This window comes from Egretta garzetta, unplaced genomic scaffold (genome assembly GCF_000687185.1).
Source record: "Egretta garzetta isolate BGI_Z169 unplaced genomic scaffold, ASM68718v1 scaffold46, whole genome shotgun sequence".
Taxonomy (NCBI): domain Eukaryota; kingdom Metazoa; phylum Chordata; class Aves; order Pelecaniformes; family Ardeidae; genus Egretta; species Egretta garzetta.
Genome location: NW_009260268.1, coordinates 3,132,203 through 3,159,822, shown reverse-complemented (window position 1 = coordinate 3,159,822; position 27,620 = coordinate 3,132,203). Strand labels below are relative to the sequence as shown.

Genomic DNA, 27,620 nt, shown 5'->3' with positions numbered 1-27,620 from the left:
ACAAGAAAAGAATGCTATCAATCAGAAAGTAACAGAACTGCAGAATTGTGAATACAGAAGCATAAATAATTCTGGAAACATTAAGAGTTAAGGCCCTGGCCACTGACTTGTTTTAAGCAAGCCAGTTAATTATTTTATTGCTGCAGTCATATGAAGTTGTCACTGTAAGTTGCTTCACAGTCAGAACCATAAATTAATTCGGACAATGACTTCCATAAATAATGAAAATCAGTTACTACAATTAGGTACAAATCAAACTATTTATTAAGCAGCTGTGAATAAGTATTTGAACAAAAATACAGCTGCAGAGGTAAATGTAAAAGGAGTAAGCATATCTTTGACTATGTTTAAACAATGTGAAAGATATAAGAACAAGAGATTACCATGCACACTGATAGCATCTTGTCATTTTTTAAAGCTGTCATGCCATGTAAATTTTTGGGGTTTGTGAGAGTTGAAACTAGTAAGAGAAGCAAGCAGGCCAAACAAACCACCCAGTGGTAATAGGGTCCGAGCTGAAAGTAGTAAAGTGTCTACACTGCTTATTATTTTGCATTTTGGTAAATATATGCTAAGGGTGACCATCTAGAACGCTGGTTTTATGTGGTTGGTACATTATTATGTGAATCTACATTTTCAAACAGTTGCCTAAAGTCGGAACCAAATACAGGAGAAGCCCATGTGCATGTGTGTGTATATACAGGTGTACCTACAAGCACAGGAAGCAGCCAAGGTGTCTACACAGTTGCACATACAGCATCTTACTGGTTCTTTGGGAAGCAAAATTGAAAGGAAAGAGGTATTTTTGACCAAAGACACGGTTACTTGAGTCAGTAACAGAACTGCCGTTGACTTCAACGCTACAAGGTGTTATGCCTATGGTCCCCGTAATCTCACGGGGCTGGGATCTGGAGGCAAGGAAGGATGCGGACAGACACAGATGCTGCCTCTTGAGCCACAATTAGAGCAACCTGCAGCTCCTCGTCCAGCCTGCACCACCCAGCCCTGTGCCGCCCCATGGCAAAAAGGAGCTCTTTGAATTCAGAGAATCGCTCAGGGAGACATCTGTGCAGACACATCAATGTCAAGAGACTATCTTCCCCCTCCCCCCCCCTTTTTTTTTCTCTTAAGGAAACTTATTTTTAAGAGAAACTACTTCAGGCATTATATAACATCCTTCATGACCAATTTCTAGGAGACTCCATCTCAGGCACAACATACCACCTACCATCTATTAATGGATTTTATTTTTTACTTTAAGTTTACAACAGCCTACCTCCATGTAAAATGTTTTCTTATTTTTTCCCCTCTTATGAATGGTAAGAACACCAAAATGGCATGCCACGGGGCCGAACAGAAAAGGGGGGCAGGATTGTATATTGTGCTCTCATCACATTCAGTATATTAGAGCTTTTCACTACACTGAGAAGTTTTACAAGCACAGCCCAGAAATGTTGTAACAGCTTTAGAAACATCAAGCTAAATCATCTACTGAATTAAAGCTTTCCTAAGAGCTTTACTAAGAGGATTGTACTCCATGTAAGTTGACTACACAAATGAAAAAAACAAAATAAAACAAACAAAAAAACAAAACCCAAAAAACCACACACCACAAAAACTAAAAAGTGACATGGAAAAAAATATGTATTTGTGGAGGAATTTATGTCCCAAAGGAAATCATACATACACGATACAAAAATTTTACATCATCTTAAGATTCCTTAACAATGAAAACCGGAAGTCTTCCAGGATCCAGGGGAAGCTGAGCATGCCTTGGACGCAGACCTAGCGGGCAGCAGAATAGTTGGGGGCTTTTACCTGATAATGCACAATACTATGAAATAAAAATAAAAATTGAAAAGGAGGTTGTAAGGGCTCAGTGGGGGGGAAGAAAAAAAAAAGAAAAAAAAAAAAAAGAGTACGAAGAAAGGATGTTCTCCTGCTTGTGTTCTTTGAGTTTCTAATTAACCTTTCCAGAATGACTTCAATGCAAGGGATTTAATCATCGGTTTCTTACACTATACACACATTTGCAATTTCTCCCACTGACAGTAAGTGCCTCAACAGTTCATAAAGACTTAAAAACAACTTGGCGACTATAATGAACTAATTCCCGAGAAGAAAATGTAGATACCAAATAAACAGATAGGTCTAATGCTTTGTGGGTTTTTTCACTTTAAAAAAGTATGAAGAGTAAAATAGAAAACAAAAAATAGAAAAAAATAGACACTTGTTTCTAGGAGACACCTTTGTAGGTTTTGGAGTATTTGGGATGATGTATCATGAGCTTAGGTTTTAAAAACTGACAATAATGCTGTTAACTACCACCTTACCATTAGATACTGCATTTCTCTTTGCTAGAAGTATCAATTTTTTCTCTTTGCTGGAAGTATCAATTTATGGGTAGGGTAGGGAATGCTGACATCCTCCATTTGTGCAGACAAGAACACAATTAATGTAATAAGTCTAAAATAACTTTCGCAAGTTTGTTCAGCAATCACTGTTAAAAACACAGCATTTGCCAACAGTAACCACACAAATCTACCTGTTATATTGCAAACACTTTCTGTGTAAGCAATGATCCATGTACAATTTGTGTCCTTAACTGCACTAAATACATACAAAAAAGTATACTAATTTTTATATATATATATGTTAATTTTTTTTTTAAGAGAGAAAGCTCTTGCGTGTATATTTCTCTGCCAGAATCACACAGGTTACATTGCCTAGGAACGTAAATGTAAATGAGTTTGGGTTTTTTTTTTTAGTTTATAATTAAATACTGCATATAAGCAAGTTTGATGTATGCAGAAATTATTTATTATTTTTAAAAGTCAGAATTTAACAGCTGGAATTAAATGGAAACTTGCTGCATTTGTCCCACATTTTTTTTCCTGGCCTAAAGTGGGGAAATTATTCAAAGACATTCACAATAACTTAAGCTTCAGGTTGAAAATGTTATCTATGGAACTGGGTTTTTGAAGAGGACTACGAAACAAAAGAAGAAGGCCCCATGGTTCTTCAATTGTCAGTCCTTGCTCTGAGTTGGATCTATACTAAATATATACACAGAGATATTCTCTTAAAAAACATGAAAAGGGGAAAGAAACAGAAAGAATGAACAAAAATATCCAACAGAGAATTTGTCAGCATCTCCAGACATCAGCACTGTCCTTAGTAATTCATTAACCACTGATAAGTCAACAAGTCATGTTTTAGCAACAATAGGCTATTTTGGGAAAGAGGGAAAGAAAAAAACATCTGAAAAGCTTCCAAAGCATCTGCCTTAGTTAGCATAAAAATGCAGCCTCACCCCTATCTTTCAAACCAGAGGAATTATAGTTTGAGTGCCTTTGCTGACTGGTTTTGTCGTAACAGGATAGACACAGTACCAAAAAGGCAGAGGTCCCAAACCCATCCAAGTCCATATTCAAAATTCTGTTTAGTGTGGCTGTTGCTTATGTTTCTGATGAAGTTTCATGCCACGTCTGCTGTCTCTGCATCCTTTATTACTTGTCAGTACCCTTTCTAATCTGTCTTCCTTTGTACCTTGTCTTCTGTCTGCCTGTAACACCTTCATGCCACTCAAAAAAATCAAGTGCATTTTCCCTATAATCACTCTGTGATTAACACATGACAAAAATACTAAATTTAGAAAAATTGTAAAACAACTAAAGCTATACAGATGCAAAACTATGATCATGGTCCTTAGGAGAACCAATCTTCTCCCTTACATTTCCTCGATTCCCTACTTAATCTCGGTTACTTTTTTTTTTTTAATTAAAAGAAGTCTCATTTATTTAGAAAGCAAATGAGGAGAAATATTTTTCTCAGGTTTTTATCTTCCGTATGCAGACAAACAGGTCCCTCATCGTACAATGCTTATCATATAAGCTTATTATATAAGCAGCACTGACGTCAAAGTGTTATACTGCAAGGACCATCCTAGTTTCTACTATTTTGATATGGGAAAAGTACTTATTTCCTTTTTTGTCCATGTTTAGACACTACATAGTGGGCATGTTTTTCCTATTTGGAGCTCATTCTCAATACCTCTGAACACTTTCTGTAGAGCGGAAGCCAGTACACAGCTGCACCACATCTTCAGAATGCTTCATCATTTCTGTACAACCAAGAGCTCAAGACTACTGACACGATTCAACAGTACCTTGCCTTCCTAACTCATACTCATGACAGCTACGAAGGAATAGCTGTGTTAACTGCAAATTGTCTGGCCTGTTCACGTTACTGATTCCTGAAAAATACAGAGTTCAATTATGTGCTAGTCAAAGATGGAAAAAGGAGCTGCTTTGTATATAACAACAGGCAGCAAACCTGCCCCTTCTGTTCTCAGGGCACTACCTAGTCACTACAGGACCCCTGAGAAAATGGGGTAGATGTCATCTGCCCAGATGATCAAAGCAGAGCTGGACTGGTTTAGCAAGAATTCCACACAATCCTATGGGATCTTAAATATCATCTACTTTCAAGTGCCAACTCTAGCTGGTTTAAGGACAAATATGTAACTTCTTTGTAAATAATTTTTTTTCCCATTTACTGGGGCAGATACAGTGCAGCACACTTACAAAGGTGGCCATTTGTAATGAAATGTCTTGAGAGGAAGGACATAGAATTGGAAGTAAATGTACAGTAGGATAACAAATTTGCTGGAAATAAAAGGACAAAGATTTTTAAAAAGAAAATAGCAGAACAGGCCTTGGGTGCTCTATAAAACTCTGATAAGAAGCATACAAATTCTGTCTCTAGAAGTCAGAATGTTAGGTGGGTAGAATACAATTACACAAAAGAGAGAATGAGTAATAGATCTGATACCATCCATTCTGTCACACAAACTTCATGATATATTTACTAAAAAGGAGTTTTCAAAGCTTTACTTGCAGAGTTCTGTTTGCTAGGATGCAAGAAATCACAGTGAAGACTGACAAGTAATGAGCTTTGCCCATGTTAGCATTTTTTTCTTTCTGATTTAGCATAGTGTTTTGTTGTTATTACTGCAGCCACATTTTCTCTTTTGTTTTTGTGAAAATTATCTGTTAAATTTAAACCATCCTAATCCACTGTAACACATTTTCCTCCTGGTTCCAATTCCTATGTTTTTCCCTTCACTCATCACAACCCTCTTCCTTGTCACCTCTTAATCTCTCTTTCTTGACCTTTCCGCTCTATTCACTTTTCCACCTTAACCTCCTTTTCTTGTCATTATTTGATTTAGAGTGGAGCTGTAAGATACGTTTGAAAGACAGTTGCTTCTCCAATTATTCAATAAACTACATAATAACAAACAGCATTAAATGATACTAAATCTTAGCAACTGTGCATATAATTTTCAAGTGCTTGTTATTCTGAGCAAACATTGACCACACAGTTCTCCCATTCCTTACGGGCTTTCAAAAGTGTATGGGGAGCTAAGTAATGGTCTCGGTGACTTCTGAAAGAGTGGCAGATACTGTGAGTTCTCTGAGCTGCACTTACTGAGCCACTCTTGGTAGAAGAGCTTTATGTAAGACTCAAAACCCGAGCAATTCTACAGAAAAACCCCACCCCCATACTTACTGTTTTGTGGGAAATAAAGTATCTCAAACCTGATATTTAAAACAGCCATGTATTTTTACTAGCATTAAACTATAGAATCACTAAGAGACACTGATTGAAAAGCTAGCCTGGGAAAGTTGTTTTGGGTTTTTTTTTTTTTTTTAATAAATAGAGCAGAATCAATGCGAATGAAACTCAGTATCTTCCTACGACTGGTTTTCCGAATTATAGTTCAAACATGCAGACTCTTCTGCACAGTATGGGAGACTCGTAATTTTATTCCCTGTTATGCTTGCAGGTGGCAGGGGATCCTCAGTACTAATCCACAGACTAGAACATAAGAAGCACTTCTTAATCCAGTATAAGGATAAAGGACTGTTCATCAAGCCTTTCTGAAGTTACCGCAGAGTAAGATTAAAGTCAGCTGAAGATAATTTCACAATTGCACAATTCAAAGCTTCAAGCTACAGCATCGGCAATCATGTTCCTGTAAATGAATTAATAATTTAAACATTACTGTTCCAAATTTGGATTTTATATGAAAATCTAGTTTTATGACTATGATTAAATAATCTACAAACTAAATTAAGAGAAACTAATACAGATGTCTAAATCATGGGCTGCAAGGAAAAAAAAAAAAAAGGATTCTGGGGATTTAAAAAAAGAAATACAACTCCATCAGTAGCAAGGAACACAAAGTCTTGATCATGACCAGAATGACAGAATAGCCATTTTAGGCCTCTATCTTAATCTCTGGATCCTGGGACCAAATCATCAACATCTCAACATCCATTTATTACAAAACACAAATAAAGCCTAAATTTGATAGATGTGAAGAAAATATGACCCAAGGGTAAGCAGTCTAGAGATGATGGATATCCAGTCTGCAGAGAGCCTACAACCACAGATCTGACAGGTATGAACTGCCACATTAAGGTCAGTACGATGCTAATGACATGACATACGGCTTGAAATGGGGAAAGAAGGTGAGGAAGAAGGAGGCAACACGAAGAGAAGCATGCAAAATAGAGCTCAGGCTCACTGCTGTTCTTCCAGGTATGGAGGAGAGAAAACTCCACCGTTATTTCTGCCTTTCCACAAGAGAAAGGCACGTCTGCCACCACAAGCCACTGGATAGACCCACAGAAGGATACATCTCACAACATGGTAGAAAACAGATTATTTCAACAGGCTCTGAACTGGTATAAAGAGAAAACCCAACACATCTATTCAGACTAGGCCCCTACATTTCTATTTGTAGCATTTCCTAAACAAGTATTCCACATGCATGGCAATCAGCTCTGCAACGCATGGACAGAATGATGCACTCAGACTGTCGCTGTAGGCAAGTGCAAGAAACAATGGAGTATACAGGCTCAAGGAATTCTATAGAAATGAAAACTTCTTTTACTCCCTCACTCGCAATTCCATCACTGCCACCCCCTGCAAATGGCTTCCATTCTGTAAACTCCCATAATGAATGTAGAGTAGCAATTGTCTTAATTTAGACTTTTCTACCAAAATGTCAATTATGCTGAAGACAAGAAAGGATTTATGGCTCGGACATATTTATGGCACTGCAAAGCAAAAAAGTAGAAACACAAAACTTGAGGCAAATGTGTTCCCATGGCTCTACCATTTCCTCTTTCAGCTTTGATAAGCTCAGTAACACTGAGTACTGGCTCTCAAGCCAGTAAGTTGTGACTTTTACGAGCTAATTTCAAAAAATACCAAGGAACTTTTGGAGGAATTATTCCTATTTTACATCTCTGCTTTGCTTTCTGCATTTATTTGCCAGCAATGGAATAAGCGATCACTCACACCTTGGCCTACAGCCCTGACTCTCAGCCCTAAGCACTAAATCAATGGTTGGGACAGACAGGGCTCTTCAGCCTCCTTCATTCCTCCCTTCACCCCATCTCTAGCCACACACTTTTCTAGCTTTATTCTCTCCATAGATGTTAACATGCTGAAGTCATCTTTCATAGCCATGCATGCGATCCATTTATCTCCCTAGTCCCGAGTGTAGTTTTTATTATGAACAGGAACACCACATACATCTCAGTATACGAGCTACAGAAAGATATAAGTACAATTACAGACCCTCTACAGTATCTTCCTTTCCACGAGGCTGAAAGTCCTTGTGAAGGCCCCTTGCTCATCTTACAAACCCTCAATCATTATGATCAAGAACGTAATTCTCTTATTTTGCAACTGGACTAGTCAAAGACAAGGTTTTTACTCTGTGGACCGAGGCTGTGTAGAAATGCCTGATCAGGCAATCTACCGCCAATAACCAAGGTTGATTTTTCCCTGGAGAATCACAATTGCCCTTTGTCTCCAGATCCGTAGCTCATCTACAGACCATGACCCACAAGGGGCCAATTTCAACTAGGTGAATACCTTAGAGCAAGGGTGCGTATCACCGAGCATGAGCTAAATATACTCCTAATCAAATAAAAGTGAAATGTTTTTCTTAGTACCACTCTGTAGCTAATAGAATAACTTTAAAAGTCAACAGATCCTTATCACCTGGAACCTGAAAACCAATTAACTTCTTATTGTTGCTTTAAGAAGTAACTAGTAAAGCAATGAAAGATGATAATATTACTTAGCACTTACAGTGCTTTTCATCTTCAAAGCATTTTGCAAACATAAACTAATTAATCTTCCCAACACGCCTGTGAGGTGGGTAAGTGTTACTATTCCTGTATTACAGAAGGAAAAACAAAACCCCACACCTCTGGCAGAAGGTTACGTGCTTAGCTCAAGGCCACAAAATTACCCAGAACATACTGGCACCGTATGCTGCTTGCAGAAGTTACCCACTCAAATCAGGCCAATACTGCAGGTGGCCATGTTTTAGCATAATTAAAAGGTATTTGTCACGATGACAATCAGGACACATCTTACACTGCAGCCTGGAACATAAAACACTAATTCTAATAAGCTACCTTAGATTTTGAGAGACAGTGCTTGCAGTGTCTCTGAATGGTGATTAATTTGCTCATCGGGAGATCACAAAGTCCCTTCTATATCATTTCATACCTTCTTGTAAATAATCTGCAAAAAGAGCTGATTCGTTTCTACTGAAAGTCACTTGCCTGCTCAATAGTCAAAATCAGCTCATCAATAAAGCACAAGTAGTACAAGGTCAAAAATGGTCTCACCTATCTATCCTTCCATTGCTTCAGACATTAAGTACTTAAGCTTTAGGTTTAAAAACATGACCATTTAAATCCTTTAATCCTACAGTTGACATTTATGGTGACTTAAAACATAAATCATTTTGCTATCCAAATAACTCATTTTGAGCTGCTAGTATTTAAGAGCAATAGACTTTGGAGTCATATGACATTAGGAGAGAAGTTGCAATTAATGTTTCAGGTTTCTGAAGTCTTAAAAATGTATCCCTGACACTGTTTGGTATCTTAAATAATAAAATTGTCGAAGCATATATATCACTGTTTCAGGTCCCTCTTTCACCAAATGGTGAGATTCTTCTAGCCCCTAAATCTAATTATCACAGAAGCGTCAGCGGAAAGATAACTACGATACATCCACACAGTGTAACGTACTGTACACAGCTTTGCTTTTCAGCAACCTTGTATCAGTGATCCGGCATATTGTGAGGGAACTAAATTCTTTTTCTTTGTTTGTTTGGTAAGTTCAGCCCCTCTTTTTGCAGCTCCAAGGAGTTATTAAGGCATTTAATCTAATTTAGGCACTTAAATATTCCAGAAGAGTAAAGGTACAAAACCATGCATACAAGTACTTTCTCCTGCAAAACTAAAATGAGTAGAATGAAAATAAATCAATGTTGAGGCTTGGCTGACAACAAATTGTTCTGATTTATAAACAGGGTTCTCACTGCCAGCTAGAAAGACCAAGTAACTTTACCTGCAGGCTAAACTACATTTGATTCAAGCTTTCAAAAAGTAGAAATTTAACAAAACCTGCACTACCTCATCGGGTCTTCTATTAGCAAAAGGTGTCCTGCTGCTCAGCTTCTCATTTCACACAGTTCACAAACAGTGCTGTGATTATTTTGTATGAAAATATGAACACGTACAAATCTGCAGTGCATCCTGCCATCTGTGCTTATGGGTCAGCCTCTCGCTCCTGTGCAAAAACTCACTGACGCGATACATGGATCACTCTGTAGGATCACTATACTGTCCTGCAACAAAATTCTTTGAAATGGAACGATGACTGCTTAAGAGGTATTGCATATTCCAATCTTCCCTTTAACAGGTATCCGATGGTAAATAAAATACAGTTTTTGCATGCCTGTATTTTTCTTACTAACTTAACGTTTGTCAGTTCTTGAGTTCGATTCATGATCTCCTTCAAGTTATTTTCATATTGTTATATTATTTCTTCTATTTTTTTCAAATGCAATTTTAAAAATACTTACTTTCTATTTTTTTCTTACAGTCTTTCCCTCCCACTCCATAGTCATGACACACTTTCAGATATTTTTGCATAGCAGTCTCCTTTGTACATTATATCACTTCACACAGGAGTTTAATTTTATAAACACAGGAATTCCTCTCTGTACAACAGAGAAATTCGATTTTATACAGTCAGCTTTAATCCTGAATTCAGCAAGATACTTGGGCATGTTCCAAAATGCAAGCATTTAAGCTGCTGAATTCAGTTGAAGTTGTACATTTAATTCAGGCTGCTCATTATAGTTGGATACTTCAAAGCAGAAGAAAATAGGTGTCTTCTTCCTCCCTAACATATGAACAGCAAACAATCATATCATCACACCTTGGAAAGTAAATAGTCTTTCATGGTGCCTCATCCATTGTCAAAGATGAAATCAGGTATTTTCAAACATATAATATAAAATCTAGCTTAAAAATACTTTTAGAGAAAAAAGCTCTTGGTCTTCATTTACACAGCTAGGTGTTGAGTTTAATTATTCATGGGCTTACCGATTTTTTTGAATCTTATGTGAGGATTAATGACAAAGTGGAAATAAAAAACTAAATTAGAAGTTCTAAAAATAGTAGGCCAAATAATCCCTCTCTAAAGAGTTTAAAAACAAAACCAGTCTTGCAACAGATGAAGGGGCTTGAGAAGAAGGGAAGGAGACCACAGTAGGTCTTATCTCTCGTTGATGTTAACTGAAAGCACATTGTCCAGATGACGTTAGTTTCCTAAACAAGCATATCTACTCTTCCAGTCTTGCCAACTGGGTTTCAAAATTAACAAAATAATCCCAGTTATATAATAATTTCACATTCAAATATTTTACTATATGTTTTAAATGCTTTTATTAGAATCATTATGACAGACATATGTATCTCTAGGTTCTTAATTCTATTTATGCAATTAATCTTAAGCAACAGAAATTCAACAGACAAGGAAAGAGATTCTGTGACTGGAATTGACGATTGGAGAACTTCCTCTCCACAAGTAAAGATCTCCTGGGATAAAGCCACCACTGAACCGAACACATCTACATCCTACAGCAGCATCCCTTTCTAAATTCCTACCATGGGATTTTGAAAGCAGGAAGCACAGAGATGTGTACTGAGACAACTCAGGAAACAAGAGGTGGGAAAGTTCCAATCCATTAGCAGAAAGCTTTGGACATCAAAATATCAGCCATAAAAACACACTGGCATTTTGAAATTGTGCCACATTTGAGAGACTTGAAAAACTCATGTAGCTGCTCCAGTAGCTTTCCAGCAGACACTGGAAATTTGATATTGTTATTTTACACTATCTGGGTAAAAAAAAATAAATAAATAAACTAAACACTGGTCATGATTAATTTTAAAACTTAATTTAAAATGAAAGGTATTTACTAAAACTTGCCTTTTTTGCTTATAAATTTATTTCCTGTTGATTTAGCAGGCTAGAATGTAATTAGACTGTCAACAAAGCCACATGTCTGCACTCTGTTTCTAGACAGAGGGGAAAAAATAAATACAGGTAAGTGTGTTTTATATATTATTTAAAAACCTTTGGAATAACCTTGAACAGCTTTTCCACAAAATACTTCCAATGCCAGAAGCAGTAAATTCTCTCAGTCAAAGAGGAATCAAAGGAACACACTATCTAAGACTGCCAAACAAGCCCTTTATAACCTGACCCTATCAAACCTGCAGGTAGTCCCCAAAGGTGCTAAACCAGCATGCATTAGAGGAAGCCAATAAGCCATACAAAAAGAACTGAAAGGACAATGAGGAAAATCAAATGGGCACAGATGACAGTGCTGAGATGACTGAAAGGGGAAGATGACGCTACACATCCCAGACTGCCATTTTAGGCCTGCAGACATGTAATTTATTGCATATTGGGCAATAGGTATTAGCTAAATATTATGTGCTTTTCTGAAGAAAATGAAGAGGAAGAAGCCCCCAAGCTTCAGTGCACCATCATATTGCCAGACTACATAACTTCTTCCACTTAGCTATTGCTATTTAAAAAGAATAGTGCTCTATTCAGGCAATAGTTTATGAATTCATTAAATAAATGGTGCCTATTTTGATATAATTTTGTCACTAGTACTAAGAAAGTGTCTACAGTACAGGTCTTGGAAAACTTCCTCTTGATTTTACCTTGTTAAATTAAGGAGATCAAGGTGACTAATGACTTAAAAATTAAGAAGTAATGACGACCTGAAGGTTCAACACATCACAGAAACCAAAAATACACAGCAGAAAGCAGACAGACTACAGTAGCAGCAAGCCTCAGTTACATAAGCCTAGCAGAAATATTTTTATTTCCCTTGCAAACATTTGTAGGCAAAAAAGTCAACACCATCTGCCCAGCTCTAATTCTAATGTAAAGTTATTCTACTTGGAACAAAGAAAAAACACCAATGGGGAAAATATTTTTAAACATTTCTAAAATTAAAACTAAGGACTTCCCCACAAGGAGGAAGCTTTCTTTTTCCACCCCTAAATCTATTCTAGTTTCCTCATGAAAGAGAAGATAGCTTTACACAGAAGACTGAGGCATAGGTTCACACAGCTCTTGGCATAGCTTTATCCTTTTAGATAGCTGGGTTACAGTACTCTACACATTTCATAACTTATTTTTTTTCTCTCCTTATATTAAGTAGTTTAGTTGTGGAAATGCAGAAATGCCAGTTCCAGAGACTACAGTTTTGAATCCAACAGTGACGCATAAGTGCTTAACCCTAACTGGAGGCAAGTGCAATCTCCCAGGACCACTGAGGTCCAAAGGGACCTCTCAAGATCTAGTCCAAACTCCCTGTTCAAGTACGGTCAGCTACAGCAAGTTGCCCAGGACCATATCCAATCACGTTTTGAGCATCTCCATGGATATTTAGATCTCTCATGTCTCTCCAGTCCTGGACTCGGAAATTCAACAGTGAGCTCAAACAACCTGGTAGCATCTAGTTAGATATCATAGACATCCACTAAAAAAAATCTCCCAATAAACCTGAATGCATTAATCATGAACTGATTTCCCTTGCTCACTGTACAGTGCTCCGTTACTGCCCTTGTGAGCTAAGAGATAAAGGCACTGAGCTAATGCACTATTCACACGCTCATCCACACATACTATGTTTCCCCACACCTATTCATAGGGCCTGGCCTTCTTGGAACAGTTGTATTTGTTTATTTTGATTCATTTTGAAGCTATTTACATTTTAGGTATACTGGAGTGACAAACTTTTGGGCAATCTGTTAATGAGTTGTATTTATGCTGGGGGTCTAGTTTTTAAACTGTAAGGCCTGAATACTTCACACCTGAGTCTGCAATGTTGTCACTGACCCATTGTCCAACGTGGGCCGTTTACTTAACTTTCCTGTGCATCATATATTATTTATTTCAAAGACGGTACACAATGCTTTCCTATCTTTGTAAAACATTTAGAGAGATACAAGTGAAGTGTACTATGTGTGTAGAGTATTACTAAAACAGATAAAACTGGTATAATAACATACTCTCCCCACAGCAAGAATACCTTGTTACTAATTAATTATACACTCTGAATGAAAACATCTTGCCTACCTTGTCTGGTATACTCATCTGCTTCTCTGTGGACCAAGTCTTTTACCCGGTTTCCATACAGCAACCTAGAGGAATCATGATCAAAAGCTTTCAAGGTTTCACTGGAGCTGTAAGACTTCTGCGTAGGCACTCTGCACTCCTCATTGTCTGCGGAAGAATTTGTATAGCGCCGTTCCTTGTCCCGTCTGCTCTTTGTCAGGGAGCAATAAGGCCTACGTTCCTTCACATCCATACTTCATTCCTTCCCTGTGCACATCAGTCCAGCTTATTTGGAAGTCTTCTCTACATTCAGCTTACATTCACCTATAACAAAATTAGAAAGACAACCACTGATGTGTTACAATGTTCTCCAATTGCTGTGACTGCTTCCTAACTGTCTGGAAGAGCAAAAGATCTGATCAGCGATGGGTGAGACGCACTTCTGTAACATTTGCAAGACTCCCCTGAGTTTCATGCACGAGCTACCCTGATCAAAAAAATTAGCAAAAAAATTCTAGCGAACACCACCACAATACTTCTCATTTTTATACAATAAATTAGAAGATCAAAAGCAGACTGAGAACTGGGTGGAAAACCCATAGCTTTTCAGCTTTAAGAACATGTTACTTGCCTAAAGTCATTCTGTAGGTAAGCTGTTTTTTCTTTTTCTGAGAAGGATGCATGCTTTAATGGCAAGTCTGACTTCCTTCTGCTTGTCAAAAATTTCTGGGTTTAATGTCTTGGTTTTTTATACACAGACTTCTACAACTTTTTACTGTCATTTCTATTCTAAGAAAATTGTTCTCATCAAGAACACATACAAGTAATTTCACAGCAAGCTACAAAAACATTACAGGTGATATGCAGGAAGACTTCTCCAAGCCAGTATATTCTATCTAACTTGTGCTAGAAAGCAAGTAACTATTTAATTTGTAAATAACAGTAAGAAATAGTTTTTCCTTCCCTCAATTGTTTAAGGAATATTAAAATAAGCATTTATTTCTATTACTATTTATTTTTCTTTACTGTTTCATTCCACTTAGCTTTCAAAACAAGGCTTCTCAGTCTCGTCTCTTGGGTCCTGCACACTTAACCTAAATATCTACGTTTCTGACAGAGTAAGAAATAGTTTGGAAATTTTGCTTTTGTTTTTTAAAGGAAATTGCTAAAATAAAGAATATAATTTGTATCTTTAAACAGGTGACAAAACATCTAAATGAAGAACAGATTGGATTATTTTAATACCTTGCAACTGCACCTGTTGACTGAGGGCGTTGGTATTTCTTGTTTAATACCTTATATATTAGGGTTTTCTCCTTTGTCTCAAGGACAACTTTCTCCTGGGTGTTCCCTCAATTTAAAGGACTTAAATACCACAACTGATTATTTTATGAAGTACTATCAGTCAAGTCCTTTGTGATGTAGAATTAAAATGATAGTTTATAGCACATATCACAAAGCAACAGCCAACTTCATTTGCACTCTGTTCAGCAAAAACAAGGTTGCTTTAGGACTCTTCACCTATTTAATTTTAAACATTTAATATAAAATTCATTAGTTGTCACTCCTGAAAAAAATTTTAGAGAATATTTAATTTACTACGGAACCATAATTCAAGTTTATGAATGGCAGTCTTTATCATTGTTTTGAAATTCTCCAAACAGCTCTTGCTTTTCTTGACCTGTGTGAATCCCTGTTTAGACTACAAGACAAAGCTACAAAGCCTTCCATTTAAGCAAACTCTCTTCTATACTTACTACATTTTCAAATGTTGAGTGGTTAAAGAAACAGAAATATTTGTACATGATCAGAAAAAACAAAGTTTTATAACAGAATAATTTATTAAATTTATGACTATTTAATATCTACATGCCCATGTAGCATATCATCATAATTTATATGAAGCACTCAGATCTTAAAAAATTTGATTGACTAATGAATGCAAGTTCTTTTCCATGTAAAAACAATTTTCTAGACATTTTATAAACTTAGTGTTTTATTAACACTAAACTGAATTGTGATTTTTAAAAATCATTATTATCATTATACACACAGGTATTCTTTTGCAGTGTAAAGACTTCATGTGGAAGCATATCTCCCTTTCATCTAAGTGTTTCAAGATTTTAAAGGGCCACTAATTCCTAATGTCTCTAAATTGCGCCATGGGAAAACTGGCATAATGCTATTCACCATCAAAGAGGAAATAATTTTGACTTTTTCTCCAAGTTCCTACACTCTTTTATGATGCAGAAAAAAAAAAAACAAAACCAAACCCAAACCAAGCCCCAAACCCTTCTCTGCACAATACTTTGTTACAATACCAAGCTAAAATCCTCAAAGATTTAATCTATGCTGTAGCATGAGGAAGTACTGATCTGCTTCCCACAGAAGTCAATGAATTCAATAAAACTTCAAAAGGCAGTTTTCTGGGTTATCCATTGCCTCTCCAGGCAAAGAATGAAAAGGTTAAAAAAATACAAGCTGTTTAATAGCACCACATTATGGAGACACTTTAACAGTGTGTATGCTGCCACAATAATGAAGACTAGTGGGTTTTTTGTGGGCAATTTTGAAAAAAAAAATCCTGCAAGATTTAAGAACCCCATCTTTTTGAACCTGGCATTATACAGAACACCTGTTTACCTTCGGTAACCTTTAACATTAAAAAATAATAGTATCTCTCAAGTTCTAGGAAACACTTAACATCCTCAGGCTCATGCCTTTTATTTCTTCAGTGAATTAATACTCATATCTGAAAGAAGGAGACAGAATAAAACCCATCTTAAAGATCTGTCTACAAAACCCTGTTCTCTACCATGATCAGAACACAAACAGAAAGAGAGAACACAAATGTATTTGCAGAATACAGAAACAGGTATCAGTGTTAACGTTTAAGCAGTAAGCCAGCAATGACAAGTCAAATGAAGGAAGACTTGCAGAAGGCTTTACAAGATCTGAACTGTAAGTCGTATTACTGCAGTAGGGTGTTTTACAGTCTCAGGACAGTGCAGGTCTTGTCCCATCATGAGTTCCCCCTCCCTTTTTTTTTTTTTTTTTAAAATAAAGGCCCCTCGCCCCCAGCTTTAGAGGAGTATTTTCAATTATTGAGAAGAACATTTTAAAAAAAAAAAAAAAAAACCAAGCTGTCAGTTACTGCATCTGCTTAGCTCCTTTCTTACAAAGATCACTGCAGTTAAAATATTAACAAGTTTTCCCATTCAAATCTTCAGATTGAAGTGAACCACTGTTGCACAAATTTTAACGTATTTATTTTTTTCTTCTCCTCTGTTTCCTATTACATAAAAGCTGCATCCCAGGAGGAGTTACCCAAATGCACTGACTAGCTTTCTTTTACTATGTCTCAGAAGCAGCTCAGATGAAATATTGGTAATGAGTACAATACAAACACAAGGGAACACAGCAACTAATTTGATGCATGAACAGTTTTTTTGACAAATCAGATTAAAATTTTAAACCAAATAAAATTAAATTTATTTTGTGACATGTTACAAAAACACTTGGCTTCATCTGCAAGTAATTTTTGCCCATTTGTCAATATTTATGGTCCATCTAATAGCTTCACTCCAATTAAATGAAAGAATTTTCACAGAGCAGTATTTACAAAGCTATTGAACTACTAACTCACCCACTCACAAAAGGATGTCAAAGCAGCCATGCTAAATACTGTTACACGTTGTATTACAATGCTAACGTGAAATTGCCTGCATATACTGAAGAAAATCGAAAAAGATTTCACTGCTGCATGCCACTACTTCAAGGTTCTGTCTAATGCTTTTCTAAGAATAAAAGCCGAGGATGCTCAGCTGTGTCACCGAGCATCGGGATCTCCCGTGACCTTTTCAGTGATCTGTCCAACGTTACAGGCTCCTATCTGGATTAAACAGGAGAGTGTACGCTAATCACCAGACTGACATGTCAGTTCTATACAGTCATGCCCATCCTGTTTGTGTACATAGCCTAGCTGACTGCAGCCTCAGTCAGACTGCACTTTCCCACTGTCACTCCAAATTTTAAAAACAGTTCAAAACTGTAAAGAAGAGATGACCATTTTTAAACTAATACTTACATACTACTTTTAACTTAATTTAGAAGGGAAGCAGGAGAACCAGAGAAGCATTTCTTTTACATGACCAGGTCATTGGGACCACGGCTCATTCCCTTATGTGCCAGGCTACTCTGAAGACCATTGTTAGCACAACACTTCATTACCAAGTCAGACAAGGTACATGCAAATAATAATTAAAACAAGTAAATTATCAAAATTCTTTCTTCTACTCTAAGTGTTGTAGAGCGCCCAAGTGTAAACACCAAAACAGAGCACAAGGCACATTCACACACAAACGTCGAAGCTACCATGGCAGCTTTGATGACTGAAGTCTCAGATACAGACAAAGCTGACTGATGCAGTGGTAGAAGTTTTGCACTGTATTTAAAGTTCCCCAGGACAGCCTTTTGGCAGCTCCTCTTAGTCACCTATTGCAACATGAGATAAAGTCACTGCAGTGAAAAGGAAAAAAACCCCAGTTACTTACCTTTTTCACAATAAAAAAGTCTCAACACTAAAGCCCTACACTGCAATATAGGAAAAGTACAACAGACATAAAATGTAACATATATTTTAATTGTCAAGATGCAAATGAGGCTTTAGGGTCATGCTACAGAGTGTTATCTAAAACACCCAGCTACAACTTTAGCATGCCTGCAGGCCTTTTAAACTGTTACAGAAAATTATTGCATTTAATTCAGCAGTTTCAACTCCAAGTTCCCCAAAGGGTTACTACAATTTAGCAACAGGATGCCAATCCTGCCTAACATACACAGTACTCCCTACCCGTCTCTCACTTAGAGAACCTTCTTCCAGCATTAAACCTGGTTCAGTGAACACCAAGGTAACGGATTAAGAAGTCTAATTATACCTCAATATTTTATGCCGTTTGATATCTAAAAAGCTATGTAGGTGTGAAGTAGTAAAAAGGTAAGAAATAAAAGATGTTTGTTTCCAAAATGAAGAGATAATCGCATAAAAAAAGATTATGTCACTGCTTGGGTTAATTTATGGATCTACTGTAGTGTGTATTATATTCCCTTTCAATGCGCATATCCATTTTAGACATCTCAAAACATACAAAGCAAAAATGGAACTAGCTCTGAGAATAACAAGAGTCGTTATTTTAATACATACAGTCCTGGAATAGAAAAGGTTTCAAAAATGAGAGGATAAAACTGGAAGATTTCTTTGCTACAGAAGAATAGTAACAGAGTATGAAATACTGAAATACCCCCCGAGGCCAGCAAAACTATGCCAGGGAAGGAGCTTATGTATTACACACCACAACCTCCCCTCCCAACACCTAAAGCTAACAATTTAGGCATTCCTAAGAATAACAGTATTCCCAGCTGCATTCAAAAGCCTGCATTATTATTATTGAATTACTACTATTTTTATTACTAATTACCATATTATGAATTAAGAATCATTCATCCTTCCACACTGATGCCTTAACACAGGAGCGCTCTGAGTGCTTGTTTAGATGGGGAACAAATTTCCTCTCATTACTACATAAGCACAGGCAGTAAAAGAACCGTAAGACTTTTGGGAGAAGAAGCAGGCTTGAACTTGTCTGAAACAAGAGCAGAGGATTTTACAGGCTGCGAGTCAAGACAGTGCCTATTCTCAGCATTGACAACAGTTGCTGAAAACAACGTCTAAGTAGTGCTACTGAATAGATACATCACTGCAAGTGTCTTTAATTGAATCATAATTTCCTTTTAATCTGTAATTGTTTACTAGCATAAATACTGTATTAGTTACAATTTGCACTAGGTATAATACATGCATGCCTCTTAATAGCAAAAGAACAAAGCAAATACAGCTGATAGATGTAACAAGTAGATTAAAAAGCTTAAGTACAATATGCAGAAATTAAGAAAATATCCTGTCCACAAAAATACTCACAATTCACACAACTAATCACCCATAAAACCTATTACAAACAAATACTAAGAAAGACTCAAAAGGCATAAAAGAGTGATGAAATTTCCACTTCAATGGCTGATAAAGTGAGATATGTCAGAAATCAACTGAGCTGGAAAAATGACACTTTGAAGAGGTGCTTAGGATGATCTGTAGCCATGGTGTGCCATTAGTCAAACTGATGACTCTTAATACATGGACATTTCAGGTCATCATATCTATAAACTCACTTCTTAGTATTAAAAGTCTGTCTTCCAGCACAGAAACTAGAGAGGATGCATCCAAAGTCAGCATTCTTCAGGGGGAGTGGGAAACAGATGGCCTGTCAGACAGGCAGTTCACAAACTAAAATTTAAAAAAAAAACCAACTCCTTAAGTCACTAACGAACCCTATGTTTTAGAATTAAATTACAAGTGAAAAAGGAGGGGGGGAAAAAAAAAGAAGGAAAAACAGTAAAAAATACTGCTTATTCTTCAAACATTTTTCTGTATTAGTCAGGGGAACAGAACACTTATATCTGCCATCACCACAGGATACAATGATAATAAAAAGTTACTTTACATAGTCTCTTTAAAAATCTAAATTTCATTAGAGACAGAATAAACAGCAAATAAATGTACTCTATGTTCATTATAAAAGTTTCTTGCAATAAGAGTCAGGAAAATTAGCAAGATAAAGAGTTCTGTGGGGTCCTGGTTAGTCACAGAGGTTGATGTTTGTGTAACAATTTTGCTGCCATTACTTAAAATGGAAACCCTTGGGCCCTGGGGAGGAGGAGAAGAGGGAAAGAACACGTCATGCCTTCCCCCGTATGTGCAGAAAGAGATGATGCACTCTGTAACGATGGGAGTGGAGGGGGTACTTCTTCGGATGGCATTTTCCTGTGAGGGTATGAAGACCATACAGCAGCATTTGAGATGGAGCTACAGCTATTTCTGTTTGCTGGAAGCCCTCCACACAGCAAGGCTGCAAATCTTCAGAAGAGGAAACTGAAAATATCTGTAAGTTGGCTATGCATGCATACAGCCTGGGGCTGTGCTGCCTATTAAGCTGCCAAGCAGGCCCTGCAGAAGAACATAACTTGCAAGGAGGGAGAGCTAAGACCCTGGATCAAGTGCTCTCTGACAGGAACTGCCTCTTTGGAGGAACTCACCACAGGGTTACACTGACAGTTTCTGTTCCTCCTTGGAAGGAATGGTTTGTAGGAGCTGTCATGAGCTCTGATCTTGAGAGGAAGTGTCTGCCCCTAATTTGGGGGATTTGAATAGTATGTGTTTTATCTTGAAGGGCCAAGAGCACTAAGTGAGAAAGAGAACGCAAAGACCAAAAGAGTGAAATAACGTGGTGCGCGCCTGTAAAAAGAATGAGGGTGAGAATATGTCATGAGAAGATGGAGAAGCAAAGAAAGTTAAGAGAGCAGAAATGCTACAGTATCAAGAAAAAATGAACACCAAAATGAGCTCAGGACAGAAAGTAGAGGGAGACAGAATCATTAGCACTCGGGACGGCAACACTGGGGAGAAGTGACACAGCAAGCCTAGAAAGACAGAAGAGTTTAAGAGGAAAAGATGAGCAGAGGAAGGGAACAAAGAAAACTTCAGAAGGGTGAAACTTTGTGCCTCATTTACTTCAGAACAAAGTAATAAACTCTGAGAGAGTCAGCACTGGGTAATTCATTATTCAGCAACAACTAAAAAGGCCTAAATACTTTCCTCTGCTCCTTTAAACTTGAAATTCATCTGTTATGCCATCATCTCCTTCCCTCCCTATCTTTTACATAAGATTTCCCCCCCACCCCGTGTTCTTACTCTATCTCAGTGTTGTCCTGATTTATGCAAGTATAGTTCCTTCCTGAAATGGTATCTTGCAAGTTTACCTTTGCACCTGGCTCAGAGCTCTGCCATATAGTCCACTTTTGTACCGGGACAAAGCCACAGAAATCTAGGGATTTCAAAAACTATAACAAGTGGGATGGAGAACCCAACAGAGGAACAACACGTAACAAGCCATGAGCATCAGCAAAGGTACAACAGTCCCCGAGTCCCCAAGCACAGAGCACAGCCCCATGGTTTCTGTGTTTCTGTTTGCAGAAAAAAAGCTATGAGTATGTCAGCTTCACCATCCAAACAGGCTGTTGATCATTCAACTCCCCCTTCAACAACTCAAAGTTAATTTCAAACAATTTAACAGTAATGAGGTTTCAAAAACAATACATCTCTCAAGTCACTATAAGGGAAATTAAGTGACATGCAAGAGCTGGGCATAGATTCGCAAGGCTAAGCTGAAAATATAGTGAAGGGATCTGAAAATGAAAGGAGGACCTGAGGAAACTGCAGCGAGGATGTCACTGAGGACACACAGGAGAGGGAAGAAAGAATAGCAAAGGGCGGGTGCTGAAGCTATTGCTGTGGTTGCATGACATGGGATACACATGCACATCAGCCCTGGTTTCCACATACAGCTTTTCATAGTGAAACCTGAAATTCCACATAAACAGGAGGCATTCACAAGATTTTTCTTTTCAGTCCCCGCCACATTATAATTAGGATACCATTGCAGCCTGGAAACCTGGAGAATTATTTAGTGACTCATATCAATAGACAGTGACTAGTAAGATGTATAAGGCATGCTGCCAATTTTTTTTTTTTTTTTTACGCTCAACAACTGTTTTGTTCAAACTTATCTCCTTGCCCCGCCCCCCCCCGACTTTCTTTCTCAAAACAGAAACAAATCAAAACCACATGGACACAAACAAGAAGAGCCACAAACATCATGAAAAATCTCTCAAGAAACATGAGGGGTACTGTATACTCACGCTGTCACAACATTCATTTACCACTCCCTAATGCAGTACTGTGAAAATATATTAGCTAATGCCTATATAACGTAGTAAAGCACTGTTTAACTTGATTAAGTTTACATTAGCAATCCCTACTACTATATTTAACTATCCCATCTATTCAGACTGTGTCAGCTGTCATGTCTTCCTCTATACTCCCCAGGTTCCTGCTTCCCTCGCTGCACAAGCTGTGTCCTCTTGTCACAACCTCTAATTGTCTCTTCTTCAGCACTATCCAACATCAGCAGACAGTAAAGGCTGGAGGTTGTTTGCCCTGCTGGATCACTTCCTTTCTGTAATCCCTGTTCTAACTCTCTTTCAAACCACCCCTTTCACAGCATCAGATTTTCAGCCTTACCTTAAAGGTCATACAAAAACTTTTTGTCCTGTAATCACCCCATTCCACTCTTACCTCCCAGGTTTTGTCTCCAATTTCAACAGAACTAAGACTTTGATTAGGGCAAACAAAAGAATAATGCATTTTAAAATAAGTTCTTTGGCTAACCATGCGAGACACAAAATTTCACACAGTACTTAGCAATTTTGTTCAAAGGACCATGTTTCTCTCTGAAAGTGTCCACACAGCCTACTCTGGCATGGCCCTACCTGACTACCAACCAAGATCCTCTCTGGTAACTACTTAAAGAACAAAGAATTAACCTTTAATAACATAAAGCCTCCTTCAAGAAGCTGGGGAAGTAGGACAAAGAACTACCTCCTACTGACCTCCTCTTCCACTGGTGCGTGTTACCTGTAGGTAAGGTGCCCAGCTGTGCTACACCAAGCAACCAAATTTTCACCGCGGGGATGCAGCGGAGCTGCTGCTGGCGGTGTCCAGTGACAGCACCTGGTCTGCTGCACTCACATCTGAGGCTCAACTTGTAAAAAAATGCTTCATTGCCAGAAGATCCCACTTTTGCAAAAGAAGCACAAGCTTCTACAGTAAGTGTTGAGCAGCTTCACATTATGCTTTTGGAGGGGAGGGAAGTTGCTGCTTTAAATCCTTTACATTCCCAGCTAAGATAATACTCAGATTTTCTTACTACCATCATTGATTAAAGATCCTCCAACTAAAGTAACAATTCACTTCAGCAACAGATCTGAAAATGACCTTTAAAGGATGGGCAATTTCTATCCTTTAAAAGAAGTCTCTTATTAAAATAAATTGAAAGTTGGACTCCAACCAACATGGACAATTAACTATAACTGAATAATGAAAGTATTTAACTATTATCAACAAAATCTTTTCTGATCTGAGTCTGTAGAGAAGCTCAACAGTTCAGTTACACCAGAAACCATATGTAATTCTTACCAAGTAAGTTTAGCAAGCACAGGTGCAAGACTGAAACCAGGAACACTGCAGGCTTCAGCTCATTTGTAGGACAAGGAAAGTACAAACAGAACAAGGAAGAGAATCTTTCCCACAGTGACAGCCAAGATGCCTCAGACAAGTCCATATGGACTACCTGGGTGGATGAACAGGTAGTTTAATTTCCATCCTGTTTCAAATATTTCTGATTCTGAAACAGAGAATGGAAGTATCACTAATTTGTTACATACATGGCCTTATACCTAATATGAAACTATTTGTGATTTTCTTACTCTATCCTTAAGGACACAAATGTCATTCAGGTATAGGTTCTTCCAAGCATTAACTTTTTCCTGAATTGTCTTGATACTCGAGATATTTTTTGTGAAAAAAAGAAAGACTGCATGAGATGCATTCATGAGATGCATGAGAAAGCAGGATCCAGAAGGTTTCTTGATCTACACCATGGAGTAGAGGGGCTCATATCCATCCTAAAGTAAAGGACACTATAGCATAGAAGGAAGTCTGAGAAGTTCCTCCAACTGCATTAGCTATGTTCAGAAGCATTTAAATTCTGATCTTTCTCTCCTACTCCCAAGAGGTGGGCCAGGACTGAAGAAATGCAGGCATCATAAAAGGAAGAAAATGCCTGAAACCTCTACCTGAATTTGGGGGCATCAAAATCTTGTCTCTGTATTGGCACAGCTAAGGAGCACACTTAAAAACGCACGGTACTGAGAGAGCCAGTCTATACTGAAAAGTTCTGCCCGCATAGTTGAATTTACTAGAAGACATAGCTTAAGCTAGCAAAATTTATTTTGCAGATGCAGCGATGCTGACAGAAGAGTGCACTTTTAAAACCACTGATGTAGATAAGCCCTGAGACTGGAGCCGGTCTGATGAATATCACAGGCTCTTAACGCATCCAGGTGAAAGGATGAGCACACCCAGCAGGGTGAATGAAGGGGTTCACACTGCTCGGCTATCATCTTCGGACATACTCATCTTCTAGGGGGGGTCTCATTCAGCTGGGAACAATGAATAGGCTACTCTATACCTCCAATTCATGCACAGGCTGCCTTGTTGTGCTGCGCAGAGCTGTCGGGCAGGATTAGTGATACAATTTGTGTAAGTTAATTGGGGCTTCCATGAAGCAGGTGTCAGAAAGAAAAAGATTTAACATAGGGTATATGCTGGTATTTGGGGAGTTTGTCTTTCAAACGGGGGAACAGGAGGAATAACGGAAATCTCAGTATTCCTTTACATCAGTTAGGTTCTCCATGTAACTGAATTTAAATATATGTAATCAAAAATTCTCAAACACAGATATGGAGTAGCGGAAACAAAAAAAGCCCGAATAAACCTACAAGCACCAAGCACAGCTGTAACAAAGATAGACCTGCACAGAGTTTGAAACAGTGATGGAGACTAGAATAAAGCAGGTAAAAGAGATTGGAAAGGTGAGGAGACATTTTATAGCTCTGTGGCCTGACTAGGCACATAACCATCAGATCTTAATTGATGTGCAGATCTTGCTTCCTTAATGCTTAAAAAGCTTAACTGAACATTACAAAAATAGTGAAATGTGCATGTGTGCATATAAATATAAATAAATCTAAAAATAAATTTTATATATATGTGCATATATATATATATAAAAACACCTTTGAAGTACACATTGTGGGGAAAGTATTATTAGTGGTCATCTTCTTTGGAATCTAAAATAACAAAACCCACTATGTAGCTAACCTAAATCAAGCCAGCCTGGGAAATTCATGTTGCTAATTGGACTCCCTTACCCCTTCAGCAATTGTATATTCCAAAACACTTTAGGGGTGATAAATTGTCTCTTCACAATCATGAGTTCTTTATGGTAAAAGTGACCAAACCAAGATAATCAGGGAGTACTGGCAGAAGGGGCAAGGCAGAAACATTCTTTTAACTATGCAACTTCAGTTTTTAAATAGTCTCTCTTCCCCCTCCCCTGGAAAAAAAAAAAAACAAAAAAAACCAACCAGGGGAATCTCCCTCATCCAAATAAACATGGGTGGAAATCTTTAAATTTAGATGACAAAGCAACTGGTCAAATGTGCAAAACGCTATCATGGAGATCAGTTCTACACTGGTTTTGAAGCTAGTGAAATATAAAACTAATTGCTTCCAAATTAATTTTATCTGTTTATTCAATTAAAGTGAAAGTTATTACAGAAACAAAACCAGCATCACTAATAATGGCGAAACATTGCTAGCTGTTTCGCTCTGTATTGTCTTACCTGTTATCCCCACAGGGCTACGTTCCTGCGTACCTGAAGGAGAAATTAGTAGCTTTTGGCAGAGGTTCCAGATTTATCAGGAGCTGCTGCCTCATAGAGGAAAAATACTGCCTATCAGCAAGTCAAAAACATTGCGGTGAGGCTGCATCTTCCACCTCCTATTTAAGCATTTAGTTACCTTCCACAACAACATGGCAACCGCAACAAAACCACTACTGACTGGCACGTGACTCTGGTTTAAAGGGCACTGACTGACCTGCAGAATTGTTAAATTAAAGATTGTGTCACAGTGATTCAGTCACAGCTACAATATAAGGAACTAATGAAGTAGTATCTTACCTCACTACAATGTCAGTCCTGAAAGCTTAAGCATACCAGTTCAGTGTGTGCCATGCTTGTGACAGGACACAATACGGTTTTCTCAGAAAGCAATCTGTCAGACTCGATTTCTGAATGCCTTTATCCATAAAATCATGAAGCAGGTTGGCTCCGTCAAACAAGACATTATTCAGATTCGCAAAGCACCATTTGCCAGAAACCCGGTGATAAAAGTCTGGAGTCCGTGTTTTCATGCAACGACAGAAAAAAAAAGACTTGGGAGAGTTTTGAGGGAGCCTGTGTTTTCCCTATTGACTGAAGAGGAAGCCAACAGGATTTGGCAGATGCTTACAATAAGTTTAAAACTTATTTAAAAAAAAAACCCACAAAACAAAACCCGACAACCATAACCAGCTTTTCTTGTTTTTTAAAAAGGAAGATGAAGGGCAACAGCAACCATAATAGCGTTCCCTTCCCTCCACTCCCCTTTGCAGATGCCCTTGTTCGAACACTCATCCAAGAGGAGCAAACCTGTGCTCCAGCGCCCCATGGCCGAAGAGGCCTGAATGGACACGGGATCATGAAGCCAGGAGAGCAACAAGGAGGGGCTCGATAGGCTTTGAAGAAAACAGGAAGACTACCTTTTCTTCTTAGGCAGCACAGCATTAGCTGATTGGTTGTATCTACTTTGTTTTATCATTAAAAAAAAAAAAAAAAGATCTTTTTAGCGAGATTTAAGAAGTTTCTGACCTGCAGCTATTAGTTCAGATAGTCTGAGTGCATTTGGTAGTGTTGACCAACACAGTTCCCTCAGGAAATACGAGCCAGATGCTCATGATTTCAGAAAGCTTTAATCTAACTATATTTCTATATACAAAGTACCCAATAAATACGATTCTTGCCAATGCTAGCGAAAGGCCGGAGGCTTTGCACTGATGTGGCAGTGCCAGGTCTCAGGAGCTGTCTGAAGTTTTCTTGTCCTGAGCTGGTTTTAAGCGTTGCCAGGTGGTTCAGCAATTATTGCCTGCCCTATCCTGAAAAATACCATGGGGAAAGTCTGATGCCACCTCGTAGTCACTGGGAAACAGAGAGAAGCCCTTTATGTCAGCTGAGGCTGTGGAAGGCTTTGGGACAACTTTCAAAACCTGAGTTGGGAACTGATGAGAATAGAGCAGCCTACAATACAATATATAAAACCAGCCCCAAGTGTACCAAGATCAAGAAGGAAGGCATGAACACCATGTTCCCTGCGGCAGAGGGTAGGGAATGCTGGTGACTTCTTGGAAACCTCCCCTCATGGCCGCCTTTTTGTTTCCACCCTCACAACCCAGAGGAACACTGGGAGGGTG

General features: G+C 38.0%; 1 protein-coding gene across 1 annotated transcript in view; it reads right to left on the bottom strand.

Annotated features, from left to right (window-relative positions):
* The window catches only part of TENM3 (teneurin transmembrane protein 3), a 320,392-nt gene extending 306,603 nt beyond the window's left edge, over window positions 1-13,789 (bottom strand). The window contains 1 exon segment of the mRNA XM_035897781.1: window positions 13,558-13,789. Coding sequence (XP_035753674.1) covers window positions 13,558-13,789 — 232 coding nt within the window.
* Between the last annotated feature and the right edge of the window lie 13,831 nt (window positions 13,790-27,620).